The 24406-nt window shown below is 41.0% G+C and overlaps 1 protein-coding gene and 1 long non-coding RNA gene across 2 annotated transcripts in view; one reads left to right on the top strand and one right to left on the bottom strand.

Moving 5' to 3' along the window:
• The first annotated feature begins 201 nt into the window (after positions 1 to 201).
• The window catches only part of grid2ipb (glutamate receptor, ionotropic, delta 2 (Grid2) interacting protein, b), a 41615-nt gene continuing 17410 nt past the window's right edge, over positions 202 to 24406 (top strand). Inside the window, exons 1-9 of the mRNA XM_063892538.1 lie at positions 202 to 277; positions 1039 to 1292; positions 1636 to 1965; positions 2622 to 2776; positions 15846 to 16124; positions 18792 to 18877; positions 21713 to 21782; positions 23444 to 23596; positions 24199 to 24354. Coding sequence (XP_063748608.1) covers positions 202 to 277; positions 1039 to 1292; positions 1636 to 1965; positions 2622 to 2776; positions 15846 to 16124; positions 18792 to 18877; positions 21713 to 21782; positions 23444 to 23596; positions 24199 to 24354 — 1559 coding nt within the window. The remainder of the gene's footprint in view (positions 278 to 1038; positions 1293 to 1635; positions 1966 to 2621; positions 2777 to 15845; positions 16125 to 18791; positions 18878 to 21712; positions 21783 to 23443; positions 23597 to 24198; positions 24355 to 24406) is intronic.
• LOC134870403 (uncharacterized) lies at positions 6320 to 8110 on the bottom strand. The gene is made up of 3 exons (XR_010166555.1): positions 7833 to 8110; positions 7051 to 7305; positions 6320 to 6809 (listed from the first exon to the last, which is right to left on the bottom strand). It is a non-coding gene; the product is annotated as an uncharacterized LOC134870403 (long non-coding RNA).

Here is a 24406-nt window from a genome sequence, read left to right as displayed (position 1 = left end):
ACGGAGACTGCACTCGCTGCTCGTGCACACTCACCTTTTGCTCACGAGGACACTGCTGTGGTTTTAAGGGTGGAAGAATGGGGCATTGTTTTCAGTTTGTCACCCTTTCCGTTTGACTTGTCCTTGGGGTTTTTCCTAAATATATAACATTTCAGAAGACAGATTGGCTGCCAGCAGGCCGCCTGCTATTTGACATTCAAGATGAAGAAGTTTTTGCAAAACAAAAAGGGCCGATATTCTTTCCGACGGGGCTCTCGGTATCCATCTAAAGATTTCTGTAAGTCTTTTTTCAGCTTTGTTTGATAGGCTCTGGAGGCTGTGGAGCAAACTATTAGCTTCCATCTGAGCCAGAGGGGTTTATAATGAATCATATTTTAAAATCCAACATGTGTGTATCTGTAATGCTGTGATTTTTGAGAACGGTCCATGTCTCATTTTGACATTTCAATCCATGTCTGGCCGTAAATGCCTCAATATTTGCCAATTTTGATGTTATTTGATCCTACTTTGTACCTGCTCTGGAATCCATGCTGTCAGCTGTGTGCTCTATTGCATAATTGTCATTCAACAGGATAGACTTACATGTGCAGGGAGTTAAAAAAAAATTGAATTGCTTCAGGAACTTTTGTCTCTCAAGCTAATTAAGGTCACAATCTCTGCGATGACTTAATTTGATTGGTTGCTTTGGAGTTTGTGAACCAGGTCAGGGACCGCTGAGCGTGTCATGGTTCAGGGTAGAGGGTTACAGAGCTGCACTCCATAGTATAACTTGAGATGTGGAAGATAGCAGGCAGAGGAACAGACCGGGCATGAATACGTAGACACTTTGAATGCAAGCAAAGGATTATTTGATCAAAAAATGTCATTTGACTTGAATATTTTGGCTAAAGTGGGTAAGGGCTTGAATTTGAATCTGTATGTGGGTTTTTCTTCATTGCGTAGCTTATGTCTGCAGCATAGCAAGTGCAAGACCCTTGGAAAGTCCTTGGATCATGATCGGTTACTCTTTTCTTTCTCCCATCTCTCGTATTTTCACAGTCCTCAGCATGCCGTCGTCCAACCAGGGCTGGCCTGAGGAGTTCGGCTTCCTTCTGGGTGGCAATGGCCCCAGCTACATCCTATCGGTTGAGGAGGGCAGCAGTGCAAACCTGGCTGGGCTGCAGGCAGGGGACCAGGTCCTGGAGATCGAGGGCCACAACGTGTCGACGCTGGGTCCCCAAGCTGTCGTTGCCATCGCCCAGACTCAGAAGAACATCCCTCCCAGCATCGGAGTGGTGTCCCGCATACAGCAGGTCTGACAGCTTCTGAATCTATCACAGCAATAACGCATAAGTAGGTTAATGCCTGTGGACTTAATGCAGTAACAGTGCATCTAGATTGATCCAAAGTATTCAGGGGTATGTTCTTAAAGGACTACTTCACCCCCAAAATGATTAATTGTATGTCAGTTACTCACTCTGTGTGACCTTGAATCCTTGAACCTTGCATGCCTCTATGGTGAAGGAAAAATGGCTTTGGGGAAAAACAAAGGTTCCTCTAAGAGTCCAAGATAACGGGTCAAGTAATGAATCAATAGGGGTCTTTTGGGGAGTTTTAATTCCTTTCATTTCATTTTTTTTTTTTTCTGTATCGCAGATGGACATCATCCCTGGTCCGGACGGTCGCTTCGGGTTCACCATCGTGGGAGACTGCCCCCTGCTGGTGGAGGATTGCTCGCCCTGCTCTCCGGCCGGCCGGGCAGGTCTGAGGGCGGGGGATTACGTCATGGAGGTGAACGGGATCCCCGTAAGGCAGCACGAGACGGCCGCGGCGCTGATCAAAGCCTCGCAGGGCCGGACGCTCCGCCTGGGGGTGCTGTGCCTCGGCCCGCGGCAGAAACACAGCATCAGCATAGAGGACAGTCAGATGGGAGGAGAGGGAGCGAGGCTGGACCGCAAACACAAAGCTCTGGAGTTCAACAGGAGGGTACGTTCACACTCACAGCTAACAGTGCAGGTTAACTCCTGGCTCTGGTCCAGTTTCACATTGTTCTGATCAATGGGTTGAACCATGCTACTATTGGGAATGATCAATTAGGGATTATTGCATAGTCTTTTAACACTAGTGTAATTTTGTCGACTAATGGATTAATCTCAAAACCAGTGAGTTCATCAACTGTACTATAAAAAAGTACCGCTATAAACCTCGTGTTAACCAGATTAAATGCATATTGAGTCATGAAACTTTAAAAATGCTGTCTTGAGACCAAGTTTTTCATGTCCAACATGCTTTTGCAAAAGTTACATCAATATTATGTAAGATGTTTCCTTCTGAATCTGCTACATCCTTTAACCTCCAACAAAGTAATCTGTGTAATTTCATTCAATCCACTGGTGTAATCCTTTAAATAATAAACACTGAGGCAATAAAAACCAACAGAGGAAGATGTAACTCTTTGGAGGGACTTAAATATATACAGAAAGAAAGTAGAGATGTGACCCAAATTAAAGAGCCCTTATTAAAGCTATTTGTTTTATTTTAAATGCAGATGAAGTGCTGTCATAGAGACAATCTGGGTCTGTGTAAAACTCTGAGGTGACCACTTCAAACACCCACTAACACCACTGTCCTTTCTGCATCAGGTTGACCAGATCCTAGGTGATGAACCTGAAGTGAAAGAGAAACTCTTCAGCGCTCTGAAGCAGTACGCAGCGGAGAAGAGGGTGGAGTGGTTGGCCTCGGTGCTGCCCGACATCCTGAACACTGAAGAGCACCGACAGCTCATCTCCAGCATCAGGTAGGAGCAGAGCGATTGAACTCATATCACAATGGGTCACCAAACATGGTATAAACTGCTGGTAGAACGAAGAGCCATGCGTCTTGAATGGAGCATTGGAAACTAGGGGACATTTAGGAAAGTGGCTAAATGTTGCATCATTTTTACCTAAGACATCTCTTCTCTGAATATTGCTTCTTCCATGTTATCCCTCTGTCTCTGTCCTATGGTACCTATCATTTTTGTGCGTCCAGTTTGTGCTTCTGCAGATTCAACAGTTTTCTCCCATTGGAGTTGAACGATTTGGGAAAAACAACTTATTGTAATTATTTTTGACTAATTCAAATGCGATTTATTGACCATACCGGAGGGATTGAACGTGTTTCATTCATAATTCTTCCCATTTTCATTGAAAATGATATTAAAGGGGCCCTATTATTCTTTTTATAAAGGTGTTTGTGCCTATAAATGGTCTGCTAAGGCTAGAATCCAAATGGTATTTTAAAACATAGTGTATTAAACATTTAACAAGTGCTTCCTGGGACTTGTTTATTTCACTAGTCCGCATTGCAGTTCAATAACAATTTGATTAATTGAGCAGCCCTTACTCCCCATCGATTGTATCACACACACACATCCCCACTCGTCATTTATTTAAAGTCCCAGTGAAAAGTCAAATAATCTGCAGGGGTTTTCCTCAAAATGAGCGTGTAACAGGCTTGTCCTGGTGCTCGTTCTGCAGGATAGATTAGCGGGGGGGCTCGACCGCTGCCAGCCGTTTCAGAGCTTTAGGTTTAGGTGGTCTCCATCTGCCACTCCACAGTAAATCCACAGTGACCCCCTCCAAGTGGTTTTATCAGTGTGAGTGAAACTGGGAGACTTAGCTGCCCGAGCTGAGAGGTTTTTTTAAATGAGGGTTGGCAACGTGCGGCGAAGCTCACAGCATGCAGGTGTGTGTGATGACGAGCCACACACAGATTGAGTCGAGTACTCGCTTCATGGAAACATAATTGAATACCGGTGGCTCTGTATCCACTGTCCCTGGAGACACACACAACAGGTTCTGAGTGTTTCTGTGAAGTGGAGACGTGGAAAAGCACTCAGGTAGCCAGAGGGTTTTGCGCCAAAATCACCAGACTTTCTCTCCATCCCCAGACACAGATTTGTTCACAAGCAGAGCCAATCAGAACCTTTTATTCCCTTACTACGCTGGCTCCCATCCACTACTACACCACTGTGTACTATTTTTAGTGGCGTTAATGTACAGTATAAAGCCTTTCCAGCAGTATGAGGGTGCGGTGGTTACCTGAAATGACAAATGAGGCAACTTGATGCCTTAGATTTTGCTCACAGACATTATTATTATCTCTTTGTGTTTTTCGACGATTCCCCCACCCATCCCCGAACTCTCTTACCTCCCATCCCTCCCTCTGTGTTTCTTCTCGGTTGGATTTTACTCTCATCATTCTGTTCGCTGCATCTCTATGGAGGCTGTTTCCCCCCTGACTCTCGGTAAAGTCCCATCATATATTTGATCCCCCCCAGAGAGGCAGCTCTGAAGCAGACTTATAGTGAAGCTCACTGTTTGACAGCTTAGTTTCTTTTTTGAGCCATGGCTGACAGCTGAAAGGATGAATTGCTTGGGGTGAGTGTTTCTTAGGTTTTACGAAATGCATTTGTGTATTTTTGAGAGAATTTGTCCTTTTTTTTTTTTTGCTTCTTTGGGTCTGCACCTGCACTGGTTTTGCAATAAGTGTAATTATGTATCTGAGGTGAAATGTGATGTCTGCTGCTGAGGTTTTTGCTTTCAAAATCCTCTATTTTCTTGTTTTCTTAGCTTCTTCAAGGCAATTGAGAGCCTTAAATACATTTAATTTATTTATTAATTCAAGAAAACCGTGAACAGTGTGTTCAGGTAGTTTGATGTGATTGTGAGCGGCACAAAAATGGACCCTGCAGGTTGTTAGTGATACAATGGCATGCTAGTGTGTATGCCTCTTAGTGAGAGGAGTCATTAGGGCGAGTGATGCTCTGCTTTTAGGATGTAATCTTTCACTGTGTATGTGTGTGTGTGTGTGTGTGTGTGTGTGTGTGTGTGTGTGTGTGTGTGTGTGTGTGTGTGTGTGTGTGTACTTGCTTTTGAGCATTGCTGCCTGTATTAAACTGAGTATGTGTGTGTGTTCTACATTGCTGACACTAGGGTCATTGGGATAAGTTTTAAAGCAGGTGCACTTATTTTATCACGCAACAATTGACTTACATCTTCATCGATATTCAGGCACCATAAAATAAATGAGTGATTAGGGGGGGATCACGGTGCATCTAAAGGATCCACATGTCTGCTTCTCTCAGCTCCTTTGTCTTGACCCCGCAGTGCATGTTGTGCACAGAGCTTTCCGTTTCAGTGGTGCTGATAATGATGGTGTTTAGTCTTAACTGCAGGAGTCAGTGGAGCCGCTCTGCAACTACTGCTCAGATGCTACGCTTAGAAAAACAATAATGGGTCACAAGAGCCTCCCAAACTGTTCTTATTACGAGCACAAGCCGTACTAAAGCCAGCACATTCATCATTTAGACTGGAATAAGTTGCTTCTTTATAGTTGTTGGTAGATTGGCTGCTCGCTGCTTTATGTGAGCTGCTTGTTCGGGATGAAGGAAGAATAAGAAACAGATTGCTTCTTATCTACACCAGCATCTCTAGGGATGCTGATTCCAGATGTTATATCTTTACTGCTACTTGATACAATCATGTCCATATAGACACCATAAACCATGGAGTCCTACCTAGTGACTTTGATTGCTCCATAAATAAGAAGTGGATGTAGTCACTGTGACATCACCCATTGGTTTTTCTAGACTACAGTTTTGAATCCTCAACGTTGGCATCATGGCCACCACTATCTTGGTTTTATTTGATCCAGAACTGACGATATTTGGACGAGAGGGTTGAGCTGGGGACGAGCGACGGCGTGCGGGGCTAGCTTGATTAGCAAGGTGAATTTTTTTTTAAGACTTTTTTGAAGGTATTTGCATTCCAGTTATCAGTTTCTTCACTTAAAACATTCATGAAGTGAAAGACTTAAACATTAACGAATTAACTGTAATTCACGTTAAATATGATATTCATTTCGATGCTGGTATATGCTACCAAAAACATGCTTGGAGACTCTTTTGCTCCAACAAAATGCTGACGATTGTCGTTGTAGAAACTTGTCAATCAATGGAAAGCCATGCCCTGTATCACAGAGAAACATCTCACCTGTGACTGCACTGTAGTTGACTCCAGTGCTGTTGACATTTTCAAACACGGTGAAGAGACGCAATTCATGTTTAGTCCCACTTGTGAGTTGTGAGATTGTGTGTGTCAATTGAGGTTCCTCTGATGCAGGGATATATATCTATGTTTCATTAAGCACTTGCGTATACTCAAAGATCTTATTCAAATTGTTCCTGCAGAGTAATCTCACTTTGTCCAACTGATTTGAACTCTTCTGTGTTACGAGGAGCTATGATGTAAAGAAAGACAATAAGGAACTGCAGCAAAAATCAGTTTAATGAATGGTGTGTAGGTTTTTTCCTCCTGCATTTTATCGGCAACAGTCAAATACATTAGCCACACCCCAGGCGCAGAGAAACATTGAAGTCCACACTTTTACAGACAGAAAACATCTTGACAGGATATCCTGTATCAAATCTTGTATTTGGTGTAGTTCTTCTTCTCAAATAGAAATAACAAGTTGTATTTATACACTTTATATGACATATTATAATTGCCTGTATAAGAGTTCTAACATCTCACCTGTGACTGCAGTGAGTTCTACTCCAGTGCTTCTGACACCTGCAAACACAGTGAAGAGCTGGAAGTTGTATTTAGTTCCACTTGTGAGTCCTGAGATTGTGTATTGCACTTCAGGATCAGCTGATGCAGTGACATGAATCTCCTTTCCATTGAACTCAAGTGCGTAGTTGAGGATGGCGTCCACTTTATCCCACCGCAGAGTTATACTGGTCTCATTTTGTGTAACTGTTCTGAAACCTCCTGCAATACGGGGAGCTGGGAAGTAAAGAAACATGATGAAGGAACAGTCACAGAATTACAGGACAGGATAAAGACAGCATATCCTTACTAAAATCTTGTATTTGGTGTAGTTATTTTCCTCAAACAAATAACATGTTGCATTACATTCCAGTATTTTATAAATAAAAGTAAAACATGTAGAGTGAGAAACAGCCCCAGTTAATGAGACTTTATATGACATATTATAATTGCCTGTATCAGAGTTCAAACATGTTACCTGTGACTGCAGTGAGGTCTACTCCAGTGCTTCTGACACCTTCAAACACAGTGAAGAGCTGGAAGTTGTATTTAGTTCCACTTGTGAGTCCTGAGATTGTGTGTTGCACTTCAGAATCAGCTGATGCAGTGACATGAATCTCCTTTCCATTGAACTCAAGTGCGTAGTTGAGGATGGCGTCCACTTTATCCCACCGCAGAGTTATACTGGTGTCATTTTGTGTAACCGTTCTGAAACCTCCTGCACTACGGGGAGCTGGGAAGTAAAGAGAATACTTGTTAATATAAGTATAGATATTGTCCTGTCTCTAGATGTTCCTCTGCTGCTGAATAGGAAAGTGCATGAAAATGATAATAACATTTACATAAATACAGCAATTCATCTTAAATGTACATTTCATAAGGAAATGCCTGATTCCAAATGTAATATTGCTAACCAGTGACAGCTTCAAAACTGCATCCAGTGCTGTTGACTCCATTATACAAAGTGATGAGAGTGAAATTGTATTTGGTTGCACTCCCCAGAGAAGTAACCTGATATATTACTGATGTCCCTTCAATTGCGTTGATAAATTCCTCCCCATCTATAAAAGTCCATTCTCCCGTTGTGCAACTCTTTTTTCCTGTACATACAGATATTTCCGACAATACGTGTCACGGTCTAAACGTTGCGGTTATGATTCATATCACGCATTGAACCGCTGCCGTGGTTTTGAAGCCTTTCCTTTGTTGGGTAGCTATTCTTTGAAATAGGTGAACCATGTGATTTTTAAATGCACTTACCCAAAGCAGACTCAGGAAAACGCACAGCAGAAAGAAGTCAGAGGTGATCTTGAAAGATAAAGGCTTCATCGTAATCACGGTTCATTAAGCTACACACATGCTATGAACCTGTGAAATCCCTTTGTTGTCCCTCGACCAGGTTTCTATTTTCAGTACTGCCACGGGTGTGTTGACAAAAACAACACTTGAGGTTGCCGTGGGATTTCTTCGTTGCTTGGCTGACGCAGTCCAATATTAACTTTAACCCAGTGGTGTTGGCTTTTAATTCCTAACCATTCTCTAACCTCTGATCCCCTAAGTAAATAGCTGCTTCTCCTTTTTTTCGGCCTTGTACAATCACAGAGACCTTTTCCCCGCCTGCCACTTCCTTATTAACGGTCATAATGTGTTTCTCAAAGGTATGTCAATTTAGTACATTTGCCAGTTTTACAGTGCATGTTTATTTTCGGTCATTGCTTTACATCTACTGTTTTTTCACCAGCTTCATGTGTGTGAGAGCCTGTGTACTTTTATGATGTGTAAATGAAAATGGATAAATGTTTCATAAACACCAACGCCAAGCTTTCAAAAGTGGTGCTCAAGATAAATGATATTTGAATTGTTTTCTAACTTTTCTAGAGGGTTATTTGAATGATTTCTAATAAGTAGTTCAATAACTGTCTTGTCTCCTCAGTTGGGCTGGTTTCACAGAGCAGCAGGTTTTCTTTTGGTTTCTGTCTCGGAAGGCAGTCATATTTATAGCTTCCGTGTGGTTGAGATCTATAAGGAACTGAAAGCAGAAAACATCACCAACTAACTTTTAACAGAAAGTGAAGACATGACAGTTTTTATTCAGAGTCACATTTTAAGTGCTGGTTTATCAGAGAAAAGGATGTCCAACGTTTTCATTGGGGAAACATAAGGAGGAAACGACCTTTATAAATGATAAAACATACATGTTTGTATAACATAATCTCCCTCTTATGTACAACAAATAGAACTTCTGTATAAGATATTGAGCATAAGCTTTGACATTGACCGGGACTGTATGCCGTTGTGTCCTTGGGCATGGCACCCGAAATTGCTCCTGTGGATATTGTTCACAGTATTGATGTGTTACATGCCTTTATGTGTAATATGTATCGTAAAGCGCTTTGAGCACTTGGAAAGGCGCTAAAGGAAAAAGAATGCAATGATTTATAACCAGTTCTTGTAATGAAAAGCATTTGAATTCAACAAGCAAACTTACTGTAGCCTATTTCCTATATGGCCCACCTGAAGTCTAAAGTAACTCATATGCTATTACATGATGCTCCTGTTCTCTAAGTCTTATTCCAGTCATACTGTGCACCATGTGTATCTGTACACTACTAGAACTATTCCTGTACATGTGTTCTTCTTATCCTCTAAGTATGCTCTGCTTTATCATCTAAATGTACTCAATTCCAAAGCAAATTCCGCGTATATGACGACCTTCTTGGTAATAAGACCAATTCTGATTCTGATGTGTCCTTAATCGACCAAATGAACGTCAGGCTGTTTTAAAGGAGAGCCATAATTAGCGATGTATTCCACTTGTCAGGAACATGTTTAGCGAGTCCATAAATGAAGTTAGAAGATGTGTGATTTTGTTGTAGACTTCTATTAAATCTGGCTCCTTTTTGTCACCAGTGTAGCTTCCCCCTGCTGGCCATTTGAAAGATTGCAGGCTCCTTTGCATTGGTTCCACTTTTCAGACTGCAATGTAGGACGCAGAGTCATGTCCTCCTCAGGCTTAAATATAAGAACTTTGTGTCACATATATTTTAAACCCCATTAGTGTGTTTATTCAGTGGCTCAGACATGGCTGCAGCACCATTTTTAATCTACTTACTTTTGACTCTTGTTCCCTGACAAGGATTTGAAATCAGATAAATATCTCTTAATCTCGCTGGCTTTATCCTTGACCAACCACTGTGACTTTTCTTGGCAGGACAACATATCACACACACCGACACACCTCTTTATGTGTCATTAGCTCCCACTTCCCCCTCACTCACCTGTAACCCACATCTGGACACTTGAAATGAAATGAGGTCTCGTCTTTGTAGTTTTCTGCTCGTCATTCTTCCCGTTGAGATATCTGTCCCTTCTTGCGTCCTCCTCCACAACGCTGCTTCAGATAATTATAGATCCCTCTTCTTCATAAATGAGGTCAAATCAGAGCACTCATTTAGTTTTCTGAGAGTTGACGTGGAAAACTTTTTGTGATGATCTGGCTCTTTTACCTTATGGCTGTGCATTTTGAGGTGAATGAATATCTGGATTATAATATAAAAATGCTGATAGCAGCATCTCTCACAGACAGGTACTGAGACATGTTAGTTCTGCGATATGAATAGATGGCAAGTAGCAGGGAGGCTAAGATAGAAAACAGAGAGAGGCTGTGTGGGTTGCAACACCTACAGCACTACAGAACATTTATTTATATCTCGGGAGACTTCTCATTGTAGCCGGTAGTCTGTGCTCAGGCAGCAGTGAGATGCATAAAAGCCCTAAAAACTGATCAAAACCTGCAGAGGCAGTGACAGCGGGCTAAAAATATGTGGCCTTTATTTTTTACCGAGCAGATTTGTTCCTAAAATGTGATAGCCGCCATTCCCCAGAAGTGACAGCTACTCTAAACCCAGTGTTAGCGTTACATTTAGAAAGATGGTGTCTGGTTTTCAAGGGATGGCTTGTTATCAATGTCCACTATGTGTGGATTTTGTCATTTGATGTAATTTGGTATCTTTATAATTATTCTATGGGCAAAATAAAGTCTTCTTTGTGCTTTTCTTATACCGTTTGTGAAGGTAAGCAGCTGATGATTGAATAAAAGGGATTTTACTCTTTGCTTAGTGGTTGACCAATCACAACAGAGCCTGCCTCCTAACCAATCAGAGCAGACTCGCCTCTGGTTTCAGACAGACGGGTGAAAAGGTTCTTCTTTTTGCTGACCTTTAGTGGTTCCACTTTCTGTTGTGCTGCGGTGATGTCAGTATGCCATCATTTCCCTGTAAGGTGTAGCTACAGGAAGCAATTTCCGCCCGCCTGCTGGGTGTTATTACAGATTAAACAGACTTTAAATTACAGTCAGAGAGGGAAAACGCTTCCTATAAGCCTGGTGTTAAGTAACCCTTTTATGGGGCCTTTCAGTGATTTAAAATAGCAGTTCTACAAAGTTATGGGGCTCATAGGAGGCAGATTTGAAATAAAAAGGAGATTTCAGTGGAAGAGAAGTACTTCTCATGACATTTAAACTGATCTAAGTGTGTAGAACTGGAAAAGAACCCTCTTTATACGTATTTAATTGGCTCATTTCATCCTTTTGCACTTCACAAAAACACATTTGCAGCAGCAGGGGATGTGTCAGAAGTGATATGCTGCTGCTCCTTTGCTTTGTGTTGTTGTGGTGCTGAAGGGAGAGCTCCTGTGCAGAGAGGAGAAACACTAATGGTTACCACCGTGTGTTCTGTGACACTACCACAAGGGGGCCCAGTGTCTGAATGAATAGATTTATGATGAAGCATTCTGTAAGGTAATATTCTTCCTGTTTTGGATTGCATTCAGCATGTAATAGTAGAACACTTGCTTGAGCTCAGCTGTAATGTACTGCACTGTATTTCTGATCTATTGCATATCTTCAATGCTTTAATTTGGGAAACAAACTGTGAAGATGTACCAATATTTTCATATAAAAATACACTCAGACCTAGAGTACACTCACTAGGAGGAGCGAAAGGAAGCTATATGACAAAAACATGCTTTTATACATGCCTGATATACAATATAAATCCATAGCTAAAACATATGCAGTCATTTAACCAACCATTTTTTAGTTTTGAAATGGCATACTAAAGCACAATCAGAGCCCCAAACTATTCCCTTTTGTCCTCAGGCCTTGTTGTCCAAAGCTAAAAGTGGTTAACATAGAAATAATGGAAATATTTAGCATATTTGGAATATATTAGCCATAGTTTTAAGCTTACCTAAACATGACAAAGAGTCATTTGTCTTCTCTAACTGTATGCAGCAGGTCACTCTACCACACAGCTGCTTTAAAGGTGGATGTGTTTATTTCCAATGGGATGATCTGAAGCAGTTTCTTAAAAAAAACAGTGTATTTTTATATTTACCTCATTAAAGAATGTCTTCAATCTACGAACATTTCATAAAATCATTAGTATTTAAAGGAGACACGATTGGTTGAAGTCAAAATAAAGTGAAAGGTGCATTTTCTTGGTTAACCGACAGAAAGACAGCACGCTAATGTTCTCTGTACGTGTTACAACTCCTAATACCTTTATACAATATCAGCATGAAAAAGACGCTCTTATGTCCTCCTCACTACATCCATCTTAAAATACCTGTATCTGTTCAGCTACTAGAGAGTGGAGATCAGGTGTGCTGTTAATTCAATGATGTCTTCACACCGGCGTTAACAGAGGCCGTGACCTTTAATATCCCCATGAACGCGGGTCTTCATTATCCGCCACTTCAACGGCACAGGGCTTAAGGTCCTCTATATTTACCTGAACAGCTTTTTCATAAAACTCTGGATAATGAAATGAATCGTGGCCATGCATCTCAATCTCTCTCTCTCTCTCTCTCTCTCTCTCTCTCTCTATCCGTCTCTCTGTGCAATAAGTGTGTCCTAATTGCTTTATTTAGCTGTCAAAGTTGTTTTTACGCCTCTTAATTAGCTTCTCCAGGACGTGCAGTGGTAGCTGCTGTCTCTCTCTTGACTGTTTGTTGCTAATTATTCCTCTGGTGAGGTTTTTCACAGGCGGCGCTGCATGTCTGATTCATCTGATCAGCAGAATCAAAACACTCGGTGCTAATGTGTGTTGGGGCTCCGCTCTCAACTGGATGTTGACGCCGCTGTGATTCAGCAAACATGGAATCAAATAATTACCTTCTGACTCGCTTCATGTAAAAAGGGGTTTGGTTCTCTTTTACTCACATGGAGTCTAAAAGTTCATTCTTCATTGAGATTTTGTTCTTGTTTGCATCCAAAATTAGGTTATTTTAGTCAGTTTTACGCAATATTTAATGGGACCAAAGCAACAGTTTGACATTTTTGAGAATACTCTTGTTTATATTTCCTGCCGAGAGTTGAAAGGTACCATCTTTACAGCGTCTGAGATGGATATTAATCTTCTTATCTAACTTTTGGCAAGTTAACAAAAAGGATTATTTGCCAAAATGTCTAACTATTGATTTAATAAAGATCTGTCAGTGGATCAGTTTAGCTATTGGAGCAAGATTAGACCCGGGGTTTATCAGAAACAGTGACGCAATGTTTGTCTATCGATCTCCTCCACCCCCTTCAGTTTGACAGCGTCACACCTACACAGCACCCTAATTAAGCCATGCTCATTTAACCTTTCACAGCACAAACACCCACGTGATTAACTGTCAGGCTCACTGTACAAATGACCACATTATAAGACACCAAAACGCATTACAGCACTGCATAAACTGCATTTACAAAAATATCCGCAGACAGTTTATGATTGGTCGATGCGTTTGGAATTGGCAGAAACCAACCTCTTTATTCTGGAAGGTGCATAAAAAAAACACTCTATACAGTAAAGGTCAAAAAGCCCCAAAAAATCATGAAAAATGACAATATAAGTGCAATTATTCTGCCTTTCTTTGCAATACCAGGATAATAAATGTGTTTAACTACAACTTACTTTAAAAGAGACAAACGTCTAAAAAAAACAGCACTTTTGATATATAATTTACTCCAAGCACTAATGTAAAATCACTCTAAACACAAGCAGCTTTTTAATTAAATCAAATCTGAAAACAAATCTGTTTTAATTTCTAAACTATATTTTTAAATAATGTAAAAATAACTGTGATTTGGATACATTCTGTTCAGTGCCACCGTTATTGAGGTACAGACCAGTAAACAGTCTGTAAAATGGGTTTTGTAGCACAACAAACATCCAAAACTCATAGGGGGGGGGGGGGGGGGGGGGGGGGGGGGGGGGGGGGGGGGGGGCTAAGCCAAGCCTACTTTACATGCTGTTTCTTCCTGAGCGCTGGCTGTGCAACTAACAACAAACAGACAATGAGAACAAAACAAATCGAGTCGTCACCCACACACACGGACAAAGGAAAACATTTCATTCAGTGATCAGAACTGCTGCAAAGAGACAAGGCAGCCGCCCACACGCACACACACACACACACACACACACACACACACACACACACACACACTCACAGATTTTATAATTACACCTATGAGGATATCCACTCTCTCACATTTATCTTAAATTGCTCTAATGCCACGCCATGAACAAGTTCTCATGTGGGCACAAATAGTGATGTAACTGCACTTCTGAGTCCTTTGTTTTTTTAGTCCCTAACCTTAATTAACGCAAATGAAATGGAGACAAATAAATGATGTGATTTTGAGTAAAACTAACAAATTAAATCTGAAATTCATTCAGTATCACAGCCTGAGGATAGACTTGTAGTAAAAGGCACTTTAATGCAATTTAGAAATGTAGTTGTTTGTTTGCTTGCCCAGAGTTAGATGAGTCTCCATCATCGGTAGCCGCTTAGCTTAGCTTAGCTTAGCTTAGCTTAGCTTATCAGATCTTATTTTTATACCGTCTAATGTCACAATAACACATTTGTCTCAGGGTGCTTTAATGTTCAAAAAGCTCTTTATTTTTCTCATGCTGGCTGAACCTTTTTTCACCCTCTGTCTGAACCCAGAGTCCAGTCTGCTCTTATTGGTTAGCTGACGATGCGATGGCGATGGGTCAACCACTTAGAGATGTCCCGCCCCTTAGCCTATCACGTGCAATGTGTTGGAGCGCTATCCAATAGGAGCTTGAGTGTTACATAGCAACTAGAAGGAAGGAGTGAACTTTTTGCCGACCATTTACATGCACACAAACCTACAGGAAAGGGAAAACTCTAAAAAGCATAATAGGGCCTCCTCAAATTCCAGTTGCATCATGGGAAATGTAGGATCCAGCATTGTTAGGACTACAAGTCAGCTATATCTTTTTTGCCTTTTCTGTTCCGATTCTGACTGTTTGTTTTAAATGTTTCTCCCTCTTAACGTTATGAAAGTGCTTTAATGAATCTCATGACTACCCCTTTAAGAAATATGAGAGAATGGATCCTCCCGTGTGGTGTTTGTTCCCCTTGTGTTGTTAGTATGTGGTGAAAATGTCACCAGCTGAGCTTCTTTCATTAGGAGCTGAAGCTGTTGGAAATATACCAGACTCTCAATTTAACTCAGAATACTTATTTAAATTGAATCATATCCACCCACTGATGTGATTAGGCAAGTTTTTCTAGTTTTTTTTTACCTCAGAAAGCTTACAGAGATGTCTGATTTGTTGCACGTTGAGTGTTTCATTGTCAGATTTGTGAGGTCTGAGTTCAGTACGATGATGACAGCTTTCCTGCTCTGTGCTCACACTGACAGAGTGACACAGAGGTGAAGCGTGGACGGAAGTGTGGGAGAGAGCGAGAGAAAGAGAGGGAGATAGAGAGAGAAATCCCATGCTCGCCCACTCCCACACCTTTTTTCCTCTCGCTGTATTCTAGCTCTGGTGCCGCACGCTGCTGCAGTGAGACTCCGGCAGGCAGCGAGTGACGGCAACATTTCCTCCCTGTCTCAGAGAAAGGTCTTTTATCTTTCCATTCAACTTCTTTTCTCGTCTCTGGGGACTCAAGTCCAGGGGGAGAAGCCACCTGTCCATCAAAAGCCTTTTTTTCTTTGAGTCCTGAAGCCTGTTGAATTGAATCAGTCTGGACTTCACAGATAATCACTTTTCAGTTTCTGGATTTTCTGACTTAAAAGCTGTTTTCCACTGGAAATCTGAGGTTTTTTGTCCTGGACTCTTGTGTTTTCAAACATGGATTGAGGTGGATCTGTGATGTAGATCCAAACTCATTTCTTTTTCTCAACTCTTGAGGACCAACACTAACAGTCGCCCTCTTTATCCCCCCCTCACATGCCACCATGTTTGCCAGAATCTTCATTCCCAAGAAGCACCGGCAGCGCTTCGACGAGTCCGTGTCCCAGAACGTGATCAACCGGCTCTGTCGCAGCAAGAGCATCAGCGAGCCGCAGGGAAGGATCCGGAGGAGCCGGAGCGAGGATCACTCCGACCGGCACCACGGGTCCAAACGCGCCAGCTCGGTGCCCAGAGATGGAGAACCCGGGGGGAGAGGGGAGACGGAGAGAGACCGGGGAATAAGGAAGTCCAGCTCGGGGATCCCTCCACATCCCCCCCTCGGACCCAATCAGAGGTGAGCACACGTGTGCGAGATGTTTTTTTGTCCATTTGGCTCTTTATAGTGTTAAAACCAACAGGTAAATTCAACTATAAATGGGATAATATTTTTAAGAAGTCATCGTTATCCTGATCGTGATTGATGATATCCCAAAAATAATCCAAATCTGCTGTAAAATGGTCCCTTTAACACACTTGGATCCCTTTATTTTACATAAAAAACAATGTTTTTTGCACAAATGAGAAATGTTGTTATAGTAAACAAACAATATTAAATAAGGTTATCTTGAATCCTTATGTCCCCCTGCATAATAAAGGATAAAACAGAGCAACCGTCTCATATTTGTTGCACAATAATTCCTGTATTTTTCTTATTCTTAGCTCTGTTTTCCACTACTCCACCAGGATATCCAGCTACACACAAGTAATCACCACTATGATAATGGAAAAACCCCTCCTAGTCTTCCAATCCCTAATCTCTGATATGACGCTGCAGCCAAAGATTGACTTTATTATGCAGATATTCATAGGCATTATGTCCTAAAAATAAAACTGAAACAGACAGCAGTGTGTCTCTTTACCGTCCTTCCTGCTTCAGATTTTTTAATCTCATGTTTTCCTACTCGCTGACCTTAGGAAACCCCAAATCTGTGTGCAGAAGAAGATGTTTTCAAACCCTACGATATCCGTGACGAAGAGCAGTTTCTACTAAGCCAACATCTTTTACAAACTGAAACTACCTTCACCTCTTGAAATCTCCTCATCTTTTCAACGTGTTAATCCTGCGCTGTTGTAGAGCCCCTGACCGCTCACCCTCTCATGTTATCCTCCGCCCACTAACACGCTGATTACACGAGTGTCCACCTAATAACACCACGGTGGACTTAGTGTAGGATTACAGTCAGGGTGGCAGTTCATGCCCACACAATCTATCCAAACCCTGAGAGTGAGATAGTACGGCTGAATATGTCAAGTGTGATAATGCTGCCAGGTCTCTCTACAATAGGAGGCAGACTGATTGTGTGAAATGAGACAGGAACTGACATCATGGGGTGTAAAAGGCAGCGTCACAAAATCATGCTAAACTGAAATGACACCCCTCTAGAGTATTAAGCAACACTGCTGTCTTCCACTTTGAGATACCTAGAGAAATAGGTTGGAATATAGAGATGGACGGATAGAGAAGAGATTTATCAAGATAAATCAGGGATAAATTGATGGATAGAGATGAAGATAAAAAAGAATTATAGCGATAGACACTTAGAAAGAGACACAGAGAGATATATTGATGCAGAGACGTAGATTTAGATGCATAAATACCTCTTTCTGTTAGAGATAACATTCAGTTCAATGCTTGTCTTTCTAGGAGAAAATAGAGTTACAGATAGAGGAGAGATTTCAAAGGATCGATTGGCGTTGAGAGGAACAGATCAGGATGGATGTTTGGACACTTAGAGAAAAAGCTATGGTTATCCTTACGTGTTTGACACTGTAAACGGCCTACAGTAAAGCCTAAAGTTCCTGTGCTCCTCTCCATTGGACTCCTTTGTTTAACAAAATGACATCCCTGTGGAACAATAGCACTCCAACACATTGTACCATAGACTGTATATATTGATACAGTCTATGCATTGTACATAATGGGCTAAGGGGGCGGGACATCTCTGAGTGGTTGACCAATCAGAGCAGTCTGGGCTCTGGTTTCAGACGGAGGGTGAAAAGGGGTGCTGCAGCACAGGCAGTATGAGAAACATAAAGAGCTTTTTGAACATGAGAGCATGGAGACATGTCAGTAGAGCCACACACACACACACACACACACACACACACACACACACACACACACACACACACACACACACACACACACACACACACCCCGAATACACCGATCTGCATTTAGCTGGTCTTACATAACAGCCAGTAGTTTATCAAAGGACGGCTCTGTCTGTTTCCCCCTCTCTCGTTTTTAGTTGTTTTTGTCTTGCCCCTGTTAACATATCGAAGCAGTGTACCCTTTAGCGGTTTCCAAGGCAACGTGCTGGTGGATAGACACCAAAAGTGTCTCATCTTGACGGGAGGTTTCTCCGTGTACTCCTAAACTGGGGGGGGGGGAGCAAAGCACCGCCATCAGCAAAATGTCAACGCTTTAATACCAAGCCCGTCCTGCTTTTTATCTAGACCAGGAGCTGGATAAAGACTAAGTCACAAAGTTGGGTTGCGTTAAAAAATAAACAGGCGTCCATTTGTTTAGCACCTACAGAAAGAGACGGATGAAAACACAAACAGTCCTGTAAACAGCAGCGAGAGAATCCTGCCAAACACGGGAAGCATGTTCAGCATGATGACTTCACGATCAATGGCAGGAAACTATTATCATGATTCATTGTTTAATGTCGAGCTCTCAAATGGGAGGCTTTCCCACCTGTCGGTTCTATCAGTCTGAAGTAAATATATTTGGTATGATGGGAATTTGAGAACAGGTGTTTGATTTTTCAACAGTAAAACTTCTATTTAATCATTTCATTCCTGTCTTTATTCAATTTTTTAAAAATCTTTTTATTGCAAGTTTTTAAATTAGAGCAACTTCAACGAAACCCCAAATCCAAATCCCCTGGTAAATAATAAAAAACAGAACTAAATACAATTCTGTTTCTGATTCTTTTGCTGATTTTCTCCTCAGGATCGTTCGTGTGTACCGGGGCAAGAAGAACTTCGGCTTCACGCTGCGAGGTCACGCCCCCGTCTGCCTCGACTCCGTGATCCCAGGTACTGCTTCTGTTTTAAAAAACACTCACAGTCCTGATGGATTCCTCCCTCTGTGTGTGTGTGTGTGTGTGTGTGTGTGTGTGTGTGTGTGTGTGTGTGTGTGTGTGTGTGTGTGTGTGTGTGTGTGTGTGTGTGTGTGTGTGTGTGTGTGTGTGTGTGTGTGTGTGTGTGTGTGTGTGTGTGTGAGAGTGTGAGTGTGGATGAGGTGCTGTGACCCAATGGTTGATCTGTGTTGGCTGGTGTGTTTTCTGTGGATGAGTGGTGCCAGCCGCTGGTGTTAGGTGTATGTGTGTGTGTGTGTGTGTGTGTGTGTGTGTGTGTGTGTGTGTGTGTGTGTGTGTGTGTGTGTGTGTGTGTGTGTGTGTGTGTGTGTGTGTGTGTGTGTGTGTGTGTGTGTGTGTGTGTGTGTGTGTGTGTGTGTGTGTGTGTATTATCGTGACTCACCAATGAAAGGAAAACACTCAGCACAGGTCGTTCTGTGCAGGAACAGACACTTAAAGCAATTAGTTACAAACATCTACAATCATGTTTATTTTAATGTCGATATAAACTTGAGTTGTCACGATGCAATATTACAATCGAGGTATAAAATAAATTGGGATGTTTTATATTAAAATTACATAATTCATCACGTGGTCATACTTCATACCTTTTGTCTCCATGCTTTAATGTTCAAAAAGCTCTTTATTTGTCTCACACTGCCTGTGCTGAAGCTCCTCTTTCCACCCTCTGTCTGAAACCAGAGCCCAGTCTGCTCTGATTGGTTCGCTGGCCCGGCTCTGTTGTGATTAGTCAACCTCTTAGAGATGTCTCGTCCCTTAGCCTATCACGTACAATGTGTCTGAGCGCTAGCCAATTGAAGCATGAGTGTTCCTGAAGTAAACAAAGGAGTCCAATGGAGGCGTTTTAGCCAGTTGGCAGAGCGTGTGGGAGAGAAACTCCCTCTGGAGGGATGTTAGCCTTTCCAGACTATTTACATGCACACAAACCTATATACAGGAGAGGGGGAAACCCCAAAGAGCATACTAGGATGATATAAATGAGTTACTTTCAAATCTTTATTGTTTGAGGGGCACACCTGGAAGATATCTGCACTCTTCTTGCTTTTATTACATTGATCATTAGAGTCCACAGGTGAGTGACTTCCCTTAAGGGCGTTTCGGATGAAACACCTCTTGCTGCTTTTTACCAGAGACATTATTTGCAGAAAAATTCAACTCTAAAATTAGCTCATGAAAGAGCATTTAGTGAAAATAATAATGACTTCCATTTGATTTAATTTCCTGCAATAAAGGGCTTTTTAATTAGCTGTTATTGCTCTCCCAAACAAAAGTACCAGACATGAGAGGCTGTGAACTTACTGGTGAGGGAGTTTGCCACATTCCTCAGTGGTGATGAGGGAGGTGTGTGTGTGTGTGTGTGTGTGTGTGTGTGTGTGTGTGTGTGTGTGTGTGTGTGTGTGTGTGTGTGCGTGTGTTTTTTTGATGACGGCACCATTCCCGCCCACCATTATCTCCCACCATCATGTGCTGAAGCGGCCAGCGCTGACTCAGTGGGCCTTATGGAGGATGATATGGAGATGGTGGGGGTGGAGAGCAGGTCTCTCATCGTGATCTGAACACAGATCCTTTTCTGATAAACAGGAAACCACTAAACACTGTGATTTCAAATCTGTGTCGTGGCCTTTGGATGTGGACACAATGACGTTATCACAGGAATCAGAACCAGAATGAGAAATAAAAAGCAGTTCTATCTTATCCCGGGAGTAAAATATGCTCGATTCATTTTAGAGTGAAATAAATAGTAATACAAGTAAATCAATAAAACGAAAAAAAAAGTCAATTAATACAAATATGTAAAAAACAAATCAATTAACAAAAAATATATAAAACTAATAAATCATAACAATTTTTATAAATAAATCAAATAAATAATATAAAAAAATAATAGATAAAAAAAATCAATATAAAAAAACAAATAAATCCAAAATAAATATTAAAAAATAATAAATCAAATATAAAAACCAAATAAATCAAAAATAAATATTAAAAAATAATAAATCAAATATAAAAAAACAAATAAATCAAAAATAGATATTAAAAAATAATAAATCAAATATAAAAACCAAATAAATCAAAAATAAATATTAAAAAATAATAAATCAATATAAAAAAACAAATAAATCAAAAATAAATATTAAAAAATAATAAATCAATATAAAAAAACAAACAAATATAAAAACAAATAAATCAAAAATAGATATTAAAAAATAATAAATCAAATATAAAAACCAAATAAATCAAAAATAAATATTAAAAAATAATAAATCAATATAAAAAAACAAATAAATCAAAATAAATATTAAAAAATAATAAATCAATATAAAAAACAAATAAATCAAAGGTCTTTCCTACTGAAAGATAATGTTAAAGCAGAATTTCTTCTGGCTTGAGTTAAAGCATCAGCTAAACGTGTACAGTGGTCTGCAGTAACTCTGCCAAAGGGATGTGAGTTTTGCATAATTAAAGAGATTGTTATTTCCTGATATTTGGTAAAGAAAATAAAAATGATTCCTTGTGAGTGAAATCCAGCAGTGTGTTGACGGATGAGGAGGTGGGACGGTGCAGTCTGAGCGGGGATGTTTTGACAGCACTGTTTCTTTACGTAATGATAATTAAGCATGAAGATCTTCTCATTATGGTGCATGTCAGATTGACAGCCTCACATTAGTCACCCTCTTCCTGCCCGTCTGTTCAGCGCTCCTTGTTAGCCGGGATGCTTTTTATAAACCCTGATTGATGTTTGATTTTCTGCCATCTTTTGTGTCTCTTGCAGACAGTCCTGCTGAGGAATGTGGACTGAAAACCGGCGACCGCATCCTCTTCCTCAATGGATTGGACATGAGGTTTGTCTTCAATGAATAAGATTACAGGGTTTTGTCTAGAGGCGCTTACGTCACTTCTGGCAAAAACACTGCATTAGAGTCAAGCGGAAAATAATAGTGTCATTTTGAAGTCATTCATTCAAATCGACAGTCCATCAATCTCCCCAAATTTGAATGTAGCCCACAGGCAAAAGCATTTACAATCCAGCAACTTAAACTGCTGAGTCAAATATTGCACCTCAAACAACAAATAAATCCAGAGTTAAGGTTTCTTTACTTCCTCTACAGAAAAAAGACACCTTTTGTTCCCGGTTTAGACAAAACCTGAAGTTTATTATTTTACTTTGGTTTATTCTCCATTCATTTTCATTTTTTTACACTTATTTTTATTATTATTATTATTTTTGTATTGTTTTTTTTTGTAGTAGCATTTTGTCTTTGCATACTCTCCAAGACTTATTGTAGAGAAATGAATACAATGAAAAAACTGACAAGACTGACAAAAAAGATACTACATAGAACTTTATGTAGCTTTATATTTCACTGTTTTCAAAGCATTATCAGTATGTATGAGTGCTCGTGTCTTTAAACCTGCAGTGCTGTAAGCAGAATATAACTTGTCATTGATGCATTAGAGGCACGAGCATCATAGCAAGTGCTACCATTAACATGCATAAACCTAATTGGCAAAAACTGTGGGAAAAATCAAACAGAGCTGCTGAATAATTCCATATTTTGGAAAATAAACATATGCACTTTCCTGCCAGGAGTTATATGAGAAATAATCCAAATGTCAGACTATTCTGGAAGTCAGGCGCTACCTTTAACCTTGTTTGGGCCGATGCACGTGAACACAGCCTTTATTTAACCTTTTCTTTGTAGGAGTACTTCTTGTGTGGACTTTAAAACTTCTGGACCTACTGCCTCTTGATGTTTTAGTGTGTGTGGGAGTGCAGATAAGAAATCCAGGATGTATGAAATTGAATTTTCCCTTTACAAACTCAGAAAATACAGTTTATCTATCCATACATCAGGCGGTGCTGTGTGAAGTCTCAGTGTAGCGTGTTGCACCACCCTGATAGCCGCCATGTGGGAGCAGAATCTGTTCCCATGGCTGCCTGATGTACGGGTTTGATTGGCGCTGTATAATTTCGCTGCTCTGCCTGATAACACGGTGCTGCAGCAGTAGGAGGTGATCGGGAAAACTGTGGGAGTTGTTCACCAGAGGGAGGAAGAAAATAAAGAACAAGACAGGTCGGAGCTATCAGTGTCGTCTTTACAAAGAGAGCAGATGGTGTACGGTTTCTACCAAGAGAGAGGTGTTCCTGTCCTTATCTCAGGTGTTTTAAATCCCTGCAAATACCTTTCCTTAATCATGTTATCTCAAGATCAAAAGCTAATTACCTCATTATCTACATCAACAATGTGATATCTGTGATACCTTGTATTTAAATTGAGCCGTGATTGGATTTAAGAATCTTCCAACTGGAAGACCTTTATAGCTAGAGATGATTCTTTGTTTTAAGGGATGACCGTCCCCAAAATTGCTAAGGACCTCCTAAATATATCATTCTTGGTGTCTTCAGATTTACTTTCTTCAATCCATCTGATATAAAGCTAAAAGTCCACCGACTCTCCATTTGTTTACTTCCTTCCCTCTCACATTCTCTCTCTCTTTGCAGGAACTGCTCCCATGAGAAGGTGGTGTCCATGCTGCAGGGCAGCGGGGCGATGCCCACTCTGGTGGTGGAGGACGGGCCGTCTGAGTTCTCCTCAGAACAAAACGACCCGGAGGAATCCCCGATCCGAGCCCCCACCACAATGCCTCGCTCCAGGTCAATACACACCAACAACACACCTGACATTTGGATTTGAAATTACCCAGCAGCCCCTAGTCTGCAGGGACGTGCACACCAACCACAGTCTCTGTTTTTATTACAAGAGGAAGACAATACGAGTCAATACAGGCCGGATATCAATATTTACACAGGGAATAAGAGACAGTTATGTAAGGTGTCTTGTTGATTTTGATCTTGGTGTGTGTGTGTGTGTGTGTGTGTGTGTGTGTGTGTGTGTGTGTGTGTGTGTGTGTGTGTGTGTGTGTGTGTGTGTGTGTGTGTGTGTGTGTGTGTGTGATCCAAACACAAACAGTGGAGGGGAGTGTGTACGGTGTATGGATTTTTTAAAAAAGCACAGAAGTGTGGGGGGTGTGCAAGCTCAGGGAAAGAAATAGAAAACAAACGTTCATTATAAATAAGATATATCATAAAGTATACAGAAATAATAATAATAGATTACATTTAAAGAAAAATGCACATCAATCCTCCACTAAACCTCAGACCTCACTGTTAAATGACACCGGGTGTTGCAGAACGAAGGAGAAACAAACATTAGTGAATAAACATGTAGGAATTAAAGTATGATTAAACCCTCTCAGGTCTCCAGCCCTCAGCTCTCTGCAGTGGGTGGCAGAGATCCTCCCCCCGAGCATCAAAGTCCACGGACGGACCTTCAGCCAGCAGCTGGAGCACCTGCTCACCATCCAGGAGAGATACACCGTCTGCAAGTCCCTGGAGACCTTCTTCCAGCACAGGTCAGTGGGAGGGAAAGGAAATAACTACGGTTTAAAGGGCCCTATTCTGCTA

The sequence above is a fragment of the Eleginops maclovinus genome, chromosome 10 (assembly GCF_036324505.1).
Source record: "Eleginops maclovinus isolate JMC-PN-2008 ecotype Puerto Natales chromosome 10, JC_Emac_rtc_rv5, whole genome shotgun sequence".
NCBI classification, from domain to species: domain Eukaryota; kingdom Metazoa; phylum Chordata; class Actinopteri; order Perciformes; family Eleginopidae; genus Eleginops; species Eleginops maclovinus.
The sequence above is the reverse complement of the archived record's forward strand: the minus strand, read 5'-3'. Positions and strand labels throughout refer to the sequence as shown.